At 46.6% G+C, this 17,701-nt stretch overlaps 1 protein-coding gene across 2 annotated transcripts in view; it reads left to right on the forward strand.

Annotated features, from left to right (window-relative positions):
- Nucleotides 1–17,701, forward strand: part of pik3cb (phosphatidylinositol-4,5-bisphosphate 3-kinase, catalytic subunit beta) — a 46,689-nt gene that overhangs the window by 14,253 nt on the left and 14,735 nt on the right. For both annotated transcript variants that reach the window (XM_086143558.1, XM_086143559.1), the window contains exons 3-6: nt 8,278–8,473; nt 11,053–11,281; nt 14,399–14,640; nt 17,354–17,533. In XM_086143558.1, the coding sequence (XP_085999684.1) occupies nt 8,315–8,473; nt 11,053–11,281; nt 14,399–14,640; nt 17,354–17,533 (810 nt within the window). In that variant the 5' untranslated portion in view covers nt 8,278–8,314. The remainder of the gene's footprint in view (nt 1–8,277; nt 8,474–11,052; nt 11,282–14,398; nt 14,641–17,353; nt 17,534–17,701) is intronic.

Consider the following 17,701-nt stretch of genomic DNA (forward strand, 5'->3'; position numbering starts at 1 on the left):
TAAAATTATTTTTTCTAAAAAGAGCCCGTGAGCAGATGGCACTTCATGTCTCCCATTTCCTGTTTCATGAAATTGAGGGATAGCGACCTACCTTTTTCTTTATTTTTTCTTTCCTCCCCTCCTAGGGTCAGGAAAGCCCCAGCGAGATACATTAAATCATGTGAGTGCCGAACTTTGTTTATTGTCGGGGCTACTGGCAGTGTGACTCGTGCACCATGTGACCCTGTTGCACCCCCACCCCTCCCTCTCCAGCCTATCCCTGTTTTCACTGCCACTCAGTGTGTGTGTGTGTGTGTGTGTGTGTGTGTGTGTGTGTGTGTGTGTGTGTGTGTGTGTGTGTGTGTGTGTTTTTGTGTTGGTTCACTGGTAGAGCTGGGCTTTTGTGTGTCCGTGGCGTCTGACCGGGAGAGAGAAATGTTGCAAGGAGGGGTCGGCGGTTAAAGCCAAGGGCAGCACAAGGGCAGTGTTTGTGCAGGGCACGGGACCGGCCTCGCTGGCACGCATGTACATTTACAAACATATACACACACACACACACACACACACACACACACACACACAAACAGTTGCCAAAAACAGAGGCTTATTGTGTGCCCATCCCAGTCGGGTCCACCCAATACAGTCACACATTGTATCACACTTTGCCTTTCCAGCTCCCCATCTCTCTGATCCCTTTCTCTTTCATATCCGTCCCACATTAGTCTGTGTTTCTCTCGCACACACACACACACAGACACACACACAGACACACTTCCTTCCACTCAAAATGTTGTTTCTCTTGTGTTGTGCGTTTCATGACATCACGGTCACGCTTGAGCAGCAGGCGCAGCTCACTATGTCTCAGCCTCCACACCATCCCCTCCTCTGGTTGGAGGCTTTCAGGCCTCTTGTCATCTGCCCGGTGGTCTGTCATGATTCCTTCCTTTGGGCCCCAGCTGAGAGGCTGAGACCTTCACGGCATCCCCGTGCAAAAAATGCAGCTTGTGTCGTTCGATTACGGATCTGGCTCTCTGGGGTGCCACACACTACACACACACCTATAGAGCTGGAAGCAAAGTACCCAGACCATAATGATTCAGGCTGAATCTGAAAGTTATCCTGACTCTTTCTCACATTCATTTTCATAGCGCTCATCCTGCACTCTAGAGGTGCTGCAGCCTATCCCAGTTGTGACTGGGCAAGAGGTGGGGGTACACCCTGCACGAACCACAGGGCGGCAAATAGAGACATGCAACCATTCCCCCTCTCATTTACTTAGAGAAATATTCACTCGTCATCTACAGAGTTTAAACCGTTTGCTCACCCATTCACACGTCATGCAAACATTCACTCTCACTCTCAACCGTTCTCACTTCACATAGACTTCACATTCACTCGCTCGTTCATCAGCTATATAAAGATAAACATTGGATGGTTTCGACTGGAGGAACCAGGAGAATATGGTAGGGTCGACACGGAAAGGTTGGGGATCCAACCAGGGACCTCCTTGTTGTGAGGCGGAAGCGCCAACCATGTAGCCCCTGGCTTATTAATGCAAATTAATTGGTTGATTTTATTTTTATTTTTATCGTTTTACCTCCAAATGTCACCTTTAAATCATTGATTGGTCAAGGCTGGTCTCCTCTTTCTACCATGCAAGTTTATGTGCATTACATAAATCCGCTCGCTGCTGAATGTGACCCAGCCGTCATTTTCATCTGAAGTGGCAGTAATGGCTCCATGATGATAGTCTTAGCTGGCTACGGTCCCAGACCCGCCGCAGCTGGAGGTAATGGCGCAGCGAAACAGAAACACGAGCTGCCGCGTTGTTGACCGCAGACAGGTGACGGACACCGTCGTCACTCTGGGATTTTTTTTTTTATTTTTGGGTGCTGCAAGAGCCGTGGTGTTTATGAAAGGATTCTATTTATAGCGTCCTTCCTCTTCTGCATCTGCCCCCCCAGACCTGTTGCCGTTGCTCATCGGTATTCTATGTCAGGCTTATCTCCATAGGCCTGCCCACCAACTCAGGAATCGTCCACGCCATCTCATGAGGAGTTTGTCTCACGACGCCACTTGGCTCCATCCGCTTCCGCTGAGATAACACCGCGTTCCAAATGGCAGCGCAGATTGTCGAGGGATCGCGGCCCAAAGCCAGGACCCTCTTTGCCTGGCCGGGGGGGCGGTCTCGACGGACGGTTGATGGGCTTTGATGGGCGTTTTTGCGGGTCAGGACGGCCGGAGAGGCCTCCGTCACCATGGTGATATGGATGCACTCCATCGTATGCAGAGTCTTATCTCATGCCAGCTGTAGAGAAATTGAGGAATTGATCGAGAACTGCATCTATTAAGGGGTCACACTTTTTCTCCACTTTTTGGATCTTATCTTTGTCCTCTGGAAATGTTCAATCATTTTATACGTTTTTGTTTCCTCAGCTACAGCACACCCACACAAGCATGCAAACCATACCAATGCTACAGGCGAAGCGTGTCCTCTTGTGTGATTAGCCCCTTTCACTCTGTTGGGACTTTTTGCAGCTCCTAGAACCTTTTCAGGAACAAGACGGTTCCTCAGTGAGTTGGAACAACAGGGGAACTAGGGACCTTCAGTTCCTGGAACAGTTTTAGCTCCTCCCTTCAGGCAGGAACTAGTGTAATGTATTACCAGATACTTCATGTAGGCTGCAGAGCATCATGTTTAGAAACCATGGTGGTCCCTGGTCGGCTGCTTTCTTGCAGCGGAATGGACAGGAGCAATGAGAAACGGGCCGATGAAGAAGTCCGAGCTCTTCTGGCCTGCTGCACCACAGTGCTAACAGCTGGGTTCTTCACACGGCGAAGCAGTGGAGGGAGAAGATAGAAACACTTCAACCTGTCTGATAGTCCACAGTTATTGTTTCTGCCATGCACAACATGAAACCCCTTGCTGTTTCCACCTCTTCCACTATCTTTTCTGTGTTGTCTCCCTTTTGTTCTTCTTTGGTGGTTTGTTGTTTAGTGCGTAGCTCAAGTTGCTTACCGCTCATGCTAGTGTCGCACCGGGCCCTACCGTGGTTTCCTGTTACTGGTGTTAGTTGGAGCTCATCTATTGGTTGTTGATGGTATTACATCACTGTAAAGACTGAATGAAAACACAAAAAATGTTTGATATTGTTGTTAGCCCAAGACGAGGAAGAGACTGTTTTAAGACTGGTCAGGTTACCACCTGAGCCACTCCAGGAAGACATTGGTAAAATTTAGAAGTTTAAAATGTCTTTCTGACTTTCAGGTTTTAGTCTGCGACTGTGAAAATCGTTAGGTATGAGCCCGGGATAAACTTTTATGTGCGTGTGAAGACGGTCTGACAGATCGACCACTCGGCTTCTGATTCAGCCTCCGTCCTCTTTTTATGAATGATTAGCTGCAGTTATGTTTTTTTCTTATCTGGCGGTGATTTGTCATACACTTCCCGTCTGGTGTCATTGCTTCCTCCGAAGCTTGTTGTGCACCACCCGTAAGGACGACGACACACCGTTGGCTCACGCAGGCACACACACACACACACACACACACACACACACACACACACACACACACACACACACACACACACACACACACACACACACACACACACACACACACTTTGCACAAGCGCCCTCTCCATCCCTTAATTCATATTTCCTCCCAGATACCGTCTCCACGGAGAAAATGAGTTCCTCTGCGATGGCAAAAATACTCTAGCAGGGGATTTATCTTCTTGACATTTCCTGTTTCCGGGGCCGCTGGAGATCTCGCTCCCTTAGAAACCATATGAGAGCATCTTGATCTTGATTTCGGGGGGCTCCTCTACACAACAAACAGCAGTTATGGGATGGAGTAAACTCACAAAACATCAAGGTACTGAATGCAGGAAGTGAAATCATGGAGGAAAAGAACAACATTACAGAAGTAGCTGTAATCTGTTGCTTCTAGCAAGCACGCAAGTATGCTTGGTGTGCTTTCCAGTCACTTGCTGACCTTCTTTCAAATCCCGTGCTGTGCACGTGCACCGAATCGTCCAGTCACTCCAACCCATAGCTGTAATAGGACTTAAAATTACCACTTTGGTTCTTTTGCGGCGCTAAGCTACGTCAAACATACCCCTGCTAAATTACACGAGAGCCACTAGCGCTTAGCTGGTGACACATACACATTGCTTATGGATTGCTTATTCCGCACACCACCCAGACACACACACACACACACGCACACACACACACACACACACACACACACACACTGCTAAGATTAACAGATTTAGTACACATGCTTGCAGTCGTTCAACACACATGAATACGTTATTCAGCCTTGGACACAATAAATGAATTGTCCCGAGTGGAAAAAAAAACTCAATCCCTTTGGCAGCAGATACGATTGAAAATGCATCACATCTATTAATAAAGACGAGTTAAATGTCAGCGACGCTTACAAGGAGAGATGATCTCTTAAACTGTCTGACGTCAGCTGGGGTAAATTTGTTTGCGTCGTTTTCTTGTGATTAAGAGGATTCGGTCGCCGTCCTCGTGGGCCAGACCGCAGCGGCCACCCCCCTTTTGTCATCGCATGCTAAGAAGCAACTCATTGTGTTCTTCATCTTCCTCTTTTCTATTTCAAGTATTTGTCCCTTTGCGCTGTCAGTTAATAGCAATAGATCAGATTAATCTGTGTGGGTGAGGAGAAAACTGAAAATACAGCCAGACCAACATTTACCAGGTCTTTGACAGCTGCTTTCTTAACCCTTTGCAGTTCTTATAACCTTCTCAGGAACAAGGGTGTGCACTAGTACAGCGGAGGAACCAGGGTTACAGCCCCTGAAGAACTAGTGGAACGTAGGTGATTGGTAAAACTCGGAATCCACGGCCATAACCAGATACTTCTTGCAGACTGTGCCATTTTTTTTAATTATTGTGATTATAACCAGAACCGGTAAGAAATGAAGCGGGCTGCGACGCCTCAGAGGTATTTCCAGGGATTGCAGAAGAACATCTACATTTTGTACCCGGAGTTAGTTATCAACGAGGTTCTTCACAGTTCAGGGAGCAGATAAAAACACTCTAACCCATCTGATAGTCCAGAGTTATTCCATGAATGCTGTGGCAGCTTCCCACCTCCACTTCCACCAGGCAGCGACCGCCTGCGACGATGCAAAACTAATAAGTTCCCTTGGAGGAGGAGGAGGAGGAGGCTAGTTCCTGGAACGTTAATAGAGCTGCGCAGCTCTTAGAAATGTAAAAGCAGCCAAAGACTCATTCTTGCTTGTGTCATCTTTTAAACAATGACGATGTCTGATCACAACAAAGGTGAAAGTTGCGCTAATCATGCAGCACCTCCATGCTGCATAGGGCACGCTGTAATGCTAATTGCTGTTTCGAAACCAAATAAGACCGTGACCATGAAGACGCGGGTGGTATGGATTCTAATTTGGTCCATCAGTGAAAATGAGGTTGCTTGTTCGTCTCGCTTTTGTCACTCTTCAACTCCACCTCAGTCCAAGATCCCATGAAAGACTTGCGCGGATCTCCAAATCTCGACAAAGGTGGCAGCTTAAAAAGCAGATGCTTTGCTGGCTGAGAGAGGTTGAGTTGCCGACTTAGAAGGCTGGATTCAGCCCGTATGTGTATCCCCATTCACAGGGCTACGGGAGAGTACAGTGTTTTTAGTCAGAAGGTGAATAAGTCTTGGATCCTCTTTGTGAACTTTATTTTTAGCACGGTGTGGAAGAAAATGTGTCACAGGACGCTTAATCACTCCAGGCCAAACCTTTAACACACACACACACACAAACACATACACCAGCTCTTTTTTTTTTTTCGTCAGCAATCGCGCACAGACTGATCGACACACACTCCATTGTGGAGAGCCTCACAGGCCTCTTACTGTCAGGGCGAGCTTCAGAGAAGAGATCGCTGAGTAATGGCAGTGCTTAAATAACCGTAAATTCATCGGGACGTGAAAAGCTTCCATAACATGCGCCCCTCAGTCGTTCAGAAGGACACCGTCCGTGGTGAGAAGCAACTGTTTTCACCGAGGACGGGCAGATGAAGCCCTTTCTCATCTGACCGTGAAAACAGCAGTGCGTTAAACCTGAGGTGAAAATCCCTGGCTCGCCCTCTTAGCTGGAGAAGCTCGTGAGCAGGATCGTATTCCCCCCCCCTCCAGGTCGCACCATCCTCAAAGCTTAAACAGCTCAGTGGGGGGGGGGGGCTCATTGATTGTCGGATAATAGCTCCAGGCTCACCTGCCCCGTCATCACAACACACACACACACACACACACTCAAATACTGCAAACTCACTTGCTCTGACTGAAACCTGACCTGGCAGCAGACCCCTGACTGCCTGCCATCGCGCCCTCAATAACCCCACTCACCTGTGTGTGTGTGTGTGTGTGTGTGTGTGTGTGTGTGTGTGTGTGTGTGTGTGTGTGTGTGTGTGTGTGTGTGTGTGTGTGTGTGTGTTGAGAGCGAGTGAGCATTTTCGCCGTCACAGCAGGACGAGACACTTTTGAGGCGTCAGTAACGCAATGACTCTGGCGGACGCTCACCCAGCTTTGATCCTATGCATGGCAGACACGCCAGGTATCATGTTGCCTTTTGTGTGTATGTGTGTGTGTCTGTGTGTGTGCGTAACCGTGCACGTTTCCCACGACAATACAGGGCCAACATTGTCTGCGCTCTAGCAGCACATTTAAACAGCTTCTTTTGTTGTATTTGATGTCTACTACCTGGAGCCCACGTGAAGAGCGGCGTGCATGTCTGGAAATGCAGTATTCAGCTGTATTGTTATAATGTAGTCTGAATGTAATTCCAACGGCATTTAACTATTTACACCCGTGTATCCGCGGTTTGCAGGTGCGGTTCCCGGGCCGTGTTGAGCCTACAAATTGATAAAAAGATAGGGGTTTGGTCGTATTACGGCAAGAAGTTCCCAGGTTCGATTCCTGCAGAGGGGTCTTTCTATGTGGAGGCTCAATGTTCTCCCACTCTGGTGGGGTCCTCACGCAGTCCAAAAACATGCAGGAGGGTCTTTGGAGGGTCTTTTGTCCAAATTTTTTGAGTGACTGATAGGTAGTGTGTCTCTATGTGACATGTGAATGGTTGCCCGTCTCTCTGTGGCCCAGTGATCGACCACTCCTGGGTGAACCCTGCCTCTTTCCAATTGACAGCTGGGATAGGCTGCAATCTCAAATGCAGTATAGAGATGAATGAATGAATGAATATTTGGATAAATTGCTGTCTTTCCTCCTTTTGAAGGCCCCCTGCTGTATGTTGACGGCCATTTACATGACTAACAAGGATAAGAGACTGAGATCGGTGTTATATCTTCAGATCTCCAGTGCATCTGCAGCAACCAGTCACATGGAGCGACCCCACACACACACACACACACACAGCACCACCACCAGCAGCTCAAGCACTTAACTCTGAGGGGGAGGGACGGCCATTAGAGGCAATCAGGTTTATCATTTTTAACGGGTGGATCCGGGCGAAATGGAGATGGACACACTGCCTTAGTGGAAGAGTTAATGCACTTTTCCACTTGAGGTCGTGGTAATGAGGAGAAAGCAGGTGGAAGTGATGGGACGGCCCGGGTGCGGTCCCAGGCCGGAGCCCAAATGGAAACCAGGTGGCCGCAAACCGAGAAAGGCTTCCACTTTCGGGGGCTGCTAAGTGGAGCTCCCTGCAGCTGATGCCTGCTTAGATGTGGTGCTTTCTATTGTTTGTTTGTTTATCCTGTAATATACAACAAATAGAATTTGAAGCTCTCCGGGGTTTTGGAAATTGTGGAAAGCTGCCTGAAATTGCCTCGCCGTTACAGTTAAAGCTCGTCTTTTTCTGCATTATTACTTTCTTTGTTCATGTGAGAGGGAAAAAAAAAGTGTGTGTATTGTTTACTGGAGTGCTGGTGTGTGTGTGTGTGTGTGTGTGTGTGCGTGCGTGTGTGTGTGTGTGTGTGTGTGTGTGTGTGTGTCTTCTCAGCAAAGGCAGGGAGGGCAGGCTGACCTTTTGTTCTGTTTGCTTAGTGGGCATTCCTCTGAGCAATGGCCGACGACCAACTTGAAAACTACAGGCCTCCTGCTTCCCCACGCTGGGCCATCACAGGGACGCGACACCGCTGAATCATCTGAACTTGTTTTTAAAATCACACACGTGTCGTCAGAATTTCTCGAAAACAAAATCAACCCCAGTGCCATCTGATCAATTTGGAAGGAGTTAAATGTCTGCTTGATTTTTGGTATAAGAGCGTCCACTTGACCCTCCATCCTTTGTATCTCCAGGTCCTTATGGTTGAGGTGGTGTGCGGTTCCCCTTGCCATGCCTCCTGCCATGACAGACCTCCTGGACATATGGGCAGCCCACTCTCCCCTGGCCGGCCATGCTTCGGACCAGGTCACAGTGGACTTCTTGTTGCCCACGGGTATCTACATTCAGATGGATGTACCGCGAGAGGCGACCATTCAGCACATCAAGCTGGTAAGTGGCGGAACATCGGCCAGGCAAGGCCGGAGCGCTAACTGGATCAGCTCTTGCTGCAAATTTCAAGGAGATTAAATCAACTGGGTTTTTTGTTTGCTGCCCTGAAGGTCCACCACATCAGCACACCACTGGGAACATCATCCCACAGCGAAGCTTACTCACACAGCATAAACAATAGAAACGGTCATAGCCGCCGTCCTTTATGCCTTATTTAAAAAAAAAAAAAAAAAAGGTGACGCTTGTAGATTCTCAACAGGACATTCCACCATTGTTTCACTCCAGGAAACAATATACGAATGATGAGCATACAACTTTTGTAAAGCGTGCCAATGTTGGCACCCATTGGCTTTGCCCATTTGTGGGGATGGGCGAGTTTGGAGTTCTTTGAAGGCCCGCCAGGATGTCTCATTAAAAACAATCCCATGCCGGTGTGGCTTACAATGGGCCCACACGTGCCAGAACGGCTTCACTGTGCAAGGTCTTCAAAGCGAGTAGAGATTGATTGTAGAACCTCCATCGTGAAAGACTTTCACTTCTGCCAGAACCCGTGCTCTGTAACAGCGGCATTATTTCCAGTCACTCTCAAACACGATGCCTTAGCCATCATAGCTGGACGTTCAATATGCTGCTCTCGTCTTCTCATTTGGAACTCTGAGCGCTTCTATTTGGATGCCTGACGCTGAGATTGTAGGAGAACCTTGAGAACTTATTGTACATATCTGCTGCTGCTTGCTAGACGCCCGTAAGGCCCAGCTCCTCCTGCCTGGTTGAAGACAACGCAATTTCAAATCATCCCACAAATGTGAAATCAAATATTCAAATAAACAGCTAATTACTGTAATAACGTCTAAAAAAAAATTATTTTTTTTTCTTTGATTTAAAAAAAACTCAGCCCCCAGGGCTTCACACACACTGCTATTCACATGTGTGTTCACATATTTTATTCAAGTTGTGATCATCTTCAAAGCACTCTTAATAGAAGCAGTCATAGAAAAACCTGACTCGGGTCATTGTGCTGATTTTCCTGTTCCCTGTTTAAGGAGCCGCCATGCTACATGCTAATATCTTACCCAGCCCTCCCTCCCTTCCTCTTGTAACGTACTTGCTAAAATACCTCAGGATCTCTTAAAATATGATACAGCTCGAGGTGATCTCCTCAAACACTCTGCTGTTTCCTCCTCACGGCTTCAGGCCCAAAGAAGTCTTTTAAGCAGCTGAAGATCAAGCTGAAGCCATTTTGCTCCTTGTTGACTTTTTTCTTACAAAAAAACATGACCGTAACATCAAAGCTACTCGAAAGACAAACCGAATACTGACATTGCAATGGTGCCGAGATAAGCGCCTCTGCAAGAAGTTCCCCAGTTCCATTCCTCCATGTTCTCCTTGTGTCTGCATGGGTTTCCTGCAGGTTCTTCGGGTTCCTCCCACAGTCCAAAAACAGGCAGGACGTTCAGTGGAGACCCTAAATTGCCCAGGTGTGTAAATGAGAGGGTGAATGGTTGTATGTCCCAATATGTGGCCCTGTGATTGGTCCAGGGTGAACCACACCTCTCCCCAAATGACAGCATGGCTCGGCGTCAGCTCCCTCGCGACCTTGACTTCAGGATAAGCGGTTGTAAATTACTTGTGAATGAATGAATAAACCAAAAATTGCTCTCCAGCAGTCGACCTGATCCGAAAGCATGAGGCTGCTGTCCAATAGTTAGGATTTCATGATATGATTTAGAACGGTTTATTAATCCTATCTAAAATAAATATGTGAAAAATTAGCATTTAGCAGCTGAAAAAGCTGTTGTTAATTTAAATTAAAAAGGAAACTCACACACATACACATCACATTGCCAGGCAGTCATATGCATGATAGCTTACAGGCTTGCCAAATTGCTAATATTGTTAGCTAAGTATTAGCGTTAACGCAACCCCATGAGTCATTCTGTGTATATTCCGGGAGACCTTGACTTCTTGGTTTATTTATCTATTTGCTCATTTATCTCAATAAGATGAGATGTGCCTTCACAGGGTGTTTTTCGTGGCATTTAAAGATTTTTTTCAGGGCGTGTTTGCCCTTTTTGACTGAGAACAGCTTTCAATGGTTTGTTTGTTTGTCTTCAAGGTAATGGAAGGGTGACCGAGGTTTGTTTGTTTTGTTCTTTCACCCTGCCAATGTTTTTCACATGAGATACGCCTGCCATGTGACACGAGAGAGATCAGATAAATGTCAGAACGCCTGAAGCAGGATTAGTTTAACATATGGGAGAAGATAGGTTGGAATGCCGCAGGTTAAATTCGGCAAGGAAGAGTTAGAAATACATTCTGCAGACTCATTTACGCACTTATGACAGGAGAGGTGGTTTATGGGTGGAGGGAAAGCAGACAAGAAGTTAACAGGTGTGCAGAGGATGAAGGGAGAAGTTCTCTGTCAGAAGTTGATGTGTGAAATAAAGAGGTTAATGAGTTGGGATTAATCCGGTGTAAAGGTCACAGCAAAACAAAACCTGTGGCTAAAAAGCACTAATGCACTGAAAGGACGTCTTAAATCTTGAGCGTGCCTTATAAATAATTCCTCTGCCCCACAGCTCTTATGGAAGCAAGCTCAGACGTTCCCGCTCTTTCCTGTCCTGGGGGAGATGGAGAGCCACATGTTCGAGTGCGTCAACCAGGCCGCTGTCCACGAAGAGCTGGAAGACGAGACGCGCCGGCTGTGCGACATCCGCCCCTTCCTGCCGGTCCTCAAGCTGGTGACGCGCAACTGCGGCCCAGCCGAGCGCCTGCTGGACTCCAAAATTGGTGTGCTCATTGGAAAGGGTAAGCCCCGCTCTCCTCCTTACCCATTGGACGACATTCCCAAGAAAGAAATAATTGGTACTTTGGAGTCGGCGAACAGAACAGTAAATCACTCGCAGCTGCCAGCAAGCTATAAGTGTCTCCTCCTCAGAAGCTAAGCAGCGTCTACACCTGGCTACGATCAGCCACCCGGTGGTTTGACAGACGGGCGTGAGGATTGAGCGGACGCGTTGCGGATACACCTCGTATCACCCGTCACTCAGCGTTTCCTGCAGGAGTTTGGGCCTCCTGCGCCAAGGCAGGGGCACACTGTAATCTATTACATTGAAACAGAAATATATAAAGTTCTGCCGAGGCAGTGGATCTTGTGTCAGAACCCCGCTTCACATCCCGGCTCATGGATATGAGGAATATGTTTCATTATCGTACACCTAATGAACACAACACACACAGATACACACACACACACACACACGGCGTGCATTTACAATGAATTAGTAAGGAGGCTTTTAAATTCTCAAAATGTAGTTTTTCTAGAAAATTCTGCAGCATCACATGCATATATACAATCGCCAAACACACATAAACACATTCACACACATCCTGTGCATTTAAAATGAATTAGATAGGTTTTAAATTCACACAAGGTGCAAACTCAAAATGTACCGTATTTGACGGACTATACGTCGGTCCGGATTATAAGTCACACCAGCCAAAAATGCATAATAAAGAACGAAAAAAACATCTATAAGTCGCACTAGAGTATAAGTTACATTTTTGGGGGGGAAATTTATTTGATAAAATCCAACACCAAGAATAGACATTTCATCTTGAAAGGCAATTCAAAATGAAAATAGAATAGAGAACAACAAGCTGAACAAGTATAGCCTATATGACACAGCACGTTTATTCAAGCACCCGTGTGTGAACTCGTTCCTCTAGCCGTGGCCAGCTAGCTTTTAGCCCACAATTAGCTTTTTTAGTTTTCTTAATTTCAGTAAGAGTAACCTCCGCTTTTCGCCAGTCCCTTATAAGTTTCTCACTAACTTCAAACGTTCTCTCTGCTGCTCGATCGCCGTTTTCAGCTGCATATTTCACTACTTCCAGCTTGTAACCTGCAGAATATGATTTTCTCTTTGGTGCCATTTCTGTTCAGCCCTTCTCAGTTGTTTTTATAAGTTAGCATGAATGTTGAAATGATCAATTTTCATAGGTACAGAAGTCGCTGGTAGCTTCTTTTTTCACAATGCACTTCTGCCTTGACCCGCCCCCGCTGAATTTTGATTGGTTGGCGTGTGTGTGTGTGACGATCGCTGTTATATTAAAGACACACACGCAGACACAGACACATACACATCAGAGCAAGAGAGCTCAATTATTTCACACATAAGTCGCTCCAGAGTATAAGTCGCACCCCGGGCAAAACTATGAAAAAAACTGTGTCTCATAGTCCAAAAAATACAGTACTTTTTCCAGGAAATACTGTTTATGCAGAGTCATACATGCATGTACGCAATCACCAAACTCACACACACACACACAGCATCCATTTACAATGAATCAGTTTGTAGGCTTTTAAATTCTCAAAATGTAGGGTTTCCAGAAAATACTGTTTTTGCAGCATCATCTCACCAGACACGCACTCACACACTCACACACACACAAACACACACACAGCATGCTTTTACAACGAATCAGTAAGCTGACGCTTTTGAATTCCCATTCAATCTGTAGAATTTCCAGGAATACCGTTTTTCCAGCACCATACAAGCATGTACACGATCACTCAAATCACATGCACACACACACAGTGTGCATTTACAACAAATCTATCAGGAGCCTTTTGAATTCCAACTCAAAATGTAGTCCTTTCAGGAAATACTGTTTTTGCAGTGTCATGAGTGCGTGCATACAACCATCAGTCACACACAATTGATATTGGGTTGCACTGACCGAAGGTTGGAACCATTGAGAAGTTGTAAACGCCAGCGCTGGCAGGAAGTGAGTGGAGCAGCTCTGAAAGTGGTTTCACTCATCGTCCTTTTATCCCATTAGATTCGGGTGGAGCCGGTCAGTGAAAGGCTCCGTCTGAAATTCACCTTTTTATCTGCAGAAGTTGAGCCGGCCAGCCACTGACTCACACCCTGAGTGCATTTCCTGCTCCGGGGCTCTGACGTTCCTCGAAGTGTTTTGTTTTTACATCTGCGAGGGTCATCCAGCACTTCGGTCCAGCTGAAGGAGTCTCCACTAGTATCGATACGCCCCCTTCCTCCAGGTTGCTCTGACAAGATCTCTTGAAGGCTTTTATCCAAGTTTTGTTGTAAAAGCGCAGCCACAGGTGCACCAGAGGTCTTCATGACATCCATGTTTTTATTTTTTATTTATCTGTTGTTTTTCCAGACTCACACAGAGCAGCTTCATAGTTTAGTCAGTCATTGATTAACCAGGCTTCTGCCCATGTTTGTGCATAAACACATGACCTGAGTGAGACCCCAGAGGGCGCCATGTGCAGAGGCCAGGGGGCGGTAGGGGAGGGTCGGATCCAGCATCACAAGGAACGAATAAAGGAAAGGACCTGGTGAGCAACAAGGGAGGGACAGATCTGAGGATGCCAGCAGACGTATCAGTTGGCGAGGAGCCGTTTGAAGCAAGCGAGCGAGGACGACTTGTGAATGAGACTCTTTCATTCATTCATCCAGATGAAGGCACGATAGGAATTCCAGGACAAAAGCCTGATTAAGATGTTTTGCTACGCGGCTAATTAGGTTTCCCGGAATCATCAGGGGCCTGCCAGCCAAGGAAAAAAAAAACAAATGCTTTTTTAATTATTTTTTTTTTAATGATTTATTTTTTATTAAATAACAGTGCATGGTTACCTTTTCATCTTTCACTCGCACATTTAATGTATTTCTGAGTCTCTCAACTTTTCGCTGAATTACATTTTATTTTAAAGGTAATTCCATGATAGGCCTTTCGGGACCTTGCAGATGTTCTTTTTCTTTGTGTATAATTTTTCTATATTTATAAAATATTAACATTTTAAACCGATTCCCCCTTGGTAATGACATGGCAACTAAAGAAGTGTTTTATAAAAGAAAGACAAAATCCACCAAACTTCATTCCCCTCCCCCACCCCAGGTCTCCATGAGCTGGACAGCCTTAACGACCAGGAGCAGGAGGTGAAGGACTTCCGCAGCAAGATGTCCCGCCTCAGCGAGGAGCGGATGCAACGGCTGCAGATGATGACGTGGACGGAGTGGCTGCAGGCCTGCTTCTCCCCGCAGCTTGAGCCCTACGCTGGGCTGCCGCCAACGGCTGCAGACGGCCTCGCCGAGCGGACGGCCAACCTCAAAGTCATCATCCACTTCGATCAGTCCCAGGTGAGGGTCCGGAAACCAGCCGAGACCTGGAAAGACACGTGAATAACATGACTTGGTTCTCAAGCGACGCCGTCACATTTGGTGAAACGACTTGTGTTTTTATATTTTATTTTCATGTAGCATTCCTGATCTCTTCGTTCTGCACCGTCCCGCCCTTGAATCCTGACACTTGCCGTGTCTTTGATCTTTAAAGTCGGATCCCTTTATCGGAAGTAGAACAAACAACATTTTTAAATGCTAGCGAACGAGATGTGTGCGCTGCGACACTGAACTCTGTCGCTCAAGCAGTAGTTCCTGAGTTCTTCTACTCTCTGCCTCATCAGGTGTGCACAGTGGTGACACACACACATACATAAACACACGAGCAGATGCTGTATGTCACCAGGTGTTTGTCTGCTAGCTTCGCTAACCAGCTGTTGATCCCCTACAGCTAATTTGATCCCTCCCCACAGTTTGGGTGGAGAGGGATCAAATTAGCTTTTATATATATATATATATATAAAGAAATGGGTCAGTTACATGAAACCTCCCCCCATGGTTCTTGCAAGTATCCATTTATTGTCAGAAGTTGAACATTTATAGCGGTTGTGAATGCACTGTTCCACAACTGTGTGACTCATGACATCAGGAGGACTTTTATTACCCCTGGTACAACCTGTTAAGCCATGATGGATTTTGATAAATAAGCTATGTATGTTGGGGGGGTGTCAGTTGGAGAGTAGGAGAGTAGTCAATGGCAACATTTGTGAATAGCTGATTTTTGAAGTTCCTAGAACTGTTTCAGGAATCAGCCAATTTCTCCATGCATTGTGACCGTAAAGGAACCAGAGATCTTCTGTTCGGAAAACATCTTAACTTCTATTCAGAGGCAGGTTCTATGGTTTCATAACAGGTCACATGACATAGGTGCTTGGTCGAACTCAGAAGTCACAGCCATTACCGGAGCCTTCTAGGGCAGTGGTCCCCAACCCCCAGGTCACAGACCGGCACAGGTCCCTGGATCAATTGATACCGGGCCGCCCAGGAAATAATCAGTTATTTCCGTTGGATTTATTATCTGAGTCTGAACAATCTTTATTTTGAAAAATGACCGGAATCTCTCGGTTACATCTCGGTCACTTGAGCACCAAAAATGTAAACCACAAGCCAGCAAAATAGTAAAAAAACAGACGTCAAACAGAAAGTTTCTTTTCGAAGGGGAGAAGTCTACAACTTCCAAGAAGAAGAAAGATTTTAACAGACAATACCAGGAGTTCTATTTGAAATGTGGATTTACCGTAACAGGTGATTCCCACAGACCAAGCCGCTCTGCATAGTATGCGGCAATGAGGCAATGAAGCCTTCATTATACTCATGTTATGTTGTTGGCTGCTAATAAAGTTGCATAAGAGTACACCGTGGATTCATGTTTCATATTGTATTATTATAGTCTCAATATAAATAATCTACATGTAACGTGATAAAAAGGCTGGTGACCACTATTCTAGGGGACTGCAAAGCTCCATTTTTAAAAACTACAGTGGTCACTGGTAGGCTGTTTTCTTGCAGTCAAATGGGCAGAAACAGTGAGAAATGAAGCGACAAGGCAATGTCTTTGTTTTCTGGCCTGTTACGCCTCATAGGGATTTTCAGGGCCTGCTGAAGAACATCAACATTTTGGCTAAAACTGCGTCCAGACTTAGCTAACGGCTAACGAGGTTCTTTACACAGCGAAGCAGAGCAGGGAGAAGATAAAATATGATAGTCCACAGTTATTATTGTATTATTTCATGACCGCTGTGGCAGTTTCCACCTCCATGTTGTCCGTGTCATCTTCTTCTCCTTGGGTGGTTTGTTTTTGAGTTCGGAGCTTAAGGTGCAGGTCGCAGATGCTTGCGTCACACCAGTCCCTACCGCAGCCCCTTACTGCCTGTGGCAATGCAAAACCAAAAAGTTCCCCTTAAAGAGGAGGAGGCTAGTTCCTGGAACAGAATCAGTCGTGCAAACAGAGTGTCAGCTAATCTGGGTGTCTACCGATAAAACAAAAACAGACCTTCAAAACTTGCGGATGGAAAGCGGAAAAACAAACCCCAGTAGCTTGTGTCCCATGTGCAGGAGGAGCCTCAGAATAACGGCGCAAACATTTTCCCACAGCGGTCAAAACTATCAGAGAAAATTATCTCATCCTCTCAGGAAAGACGCCGGCTGCGGCCCCAAACAGCTGTTTCAAAACGAGCCTCCCATTCTTCGTCTCATTCCACCAGTCCTTTTGTGCCCCCCCCTCCCCGTGTTATTTAATAATCCAGCAGATGGCTGCCTTCCCCACAGACCGCCCGACAAAGGCAGGGCCATCTGCGGCACGGCGCTCAGGTGGACAACGGCAGGAAGTCATCATCGCGAGGTCAGAGTCACAATAGACAGGAAAGGTGGTAGCGAGTTATTGTTGCATTGCGACTGTACCCCCCCTCGCCTTCTATTTCAGCCCACCTTTTTTTTTCTTTTTTTGAAAAGAGTAAAATATTAATAGGTGACACTCCTGCTTTAAACCCAAAGGAAATTACGATTCCATTTCTGATACCGGGTTGAGATATAATTAGAGTGGCGAGCTCGGGCCGTGGGGCTCGGGATCCACTGGGCCGGGTGTTGGCTGATAACCACATGGTACCTTCCTCGCACACATTCACTCATCTCTTCTCTGACCACGTTTTGCTCTTCTACCCTTCTCCCTCCCCAGGACTCAGCCAGCCTGAAGGTGTCGTCGTCCTGCACCCCCACCGAGCTGATGGAGATGGCCGTCAAGAAGTGGCTGACCACCCATGGGCCGGAGGAGGAGGCCTGGCGAGGGCAGTACGTGCTGAGGGTCAGCCACTGCCTGGAGTTCCTCTGTGGAGAACACCCTCTCAGTCAGTACCGGGTCAGTAGGAGCGCCACTGACGCTAACAATTGGTTTATTAATAAAAACAGGAATTCATTTTATTCACGGGGATTCTAAACCCACGGTCGCTTGGCTTCCAAAAATGAAAAATTTGCAAGGGAGGAGTTTGAAGAGATGTGTCTTTGAGTCTGGACCGGAGGGATGGCT

This window comes from Fistularia commersonii, chromosome 3, assembly GCF_037954325.1.
Source record: "Fistularia commersonii isolate RoL2024-O1a breed Wild chromosome 3, RoL_Fcom_v1.0, whole genome shotgun sequence".
Lineage (NCBI taxonomy): Eukaryota > Metazoa > Chordata > Actinopteri > Syngnathiformes > Fistulariidae > Fistularia > Fistularia commersonii.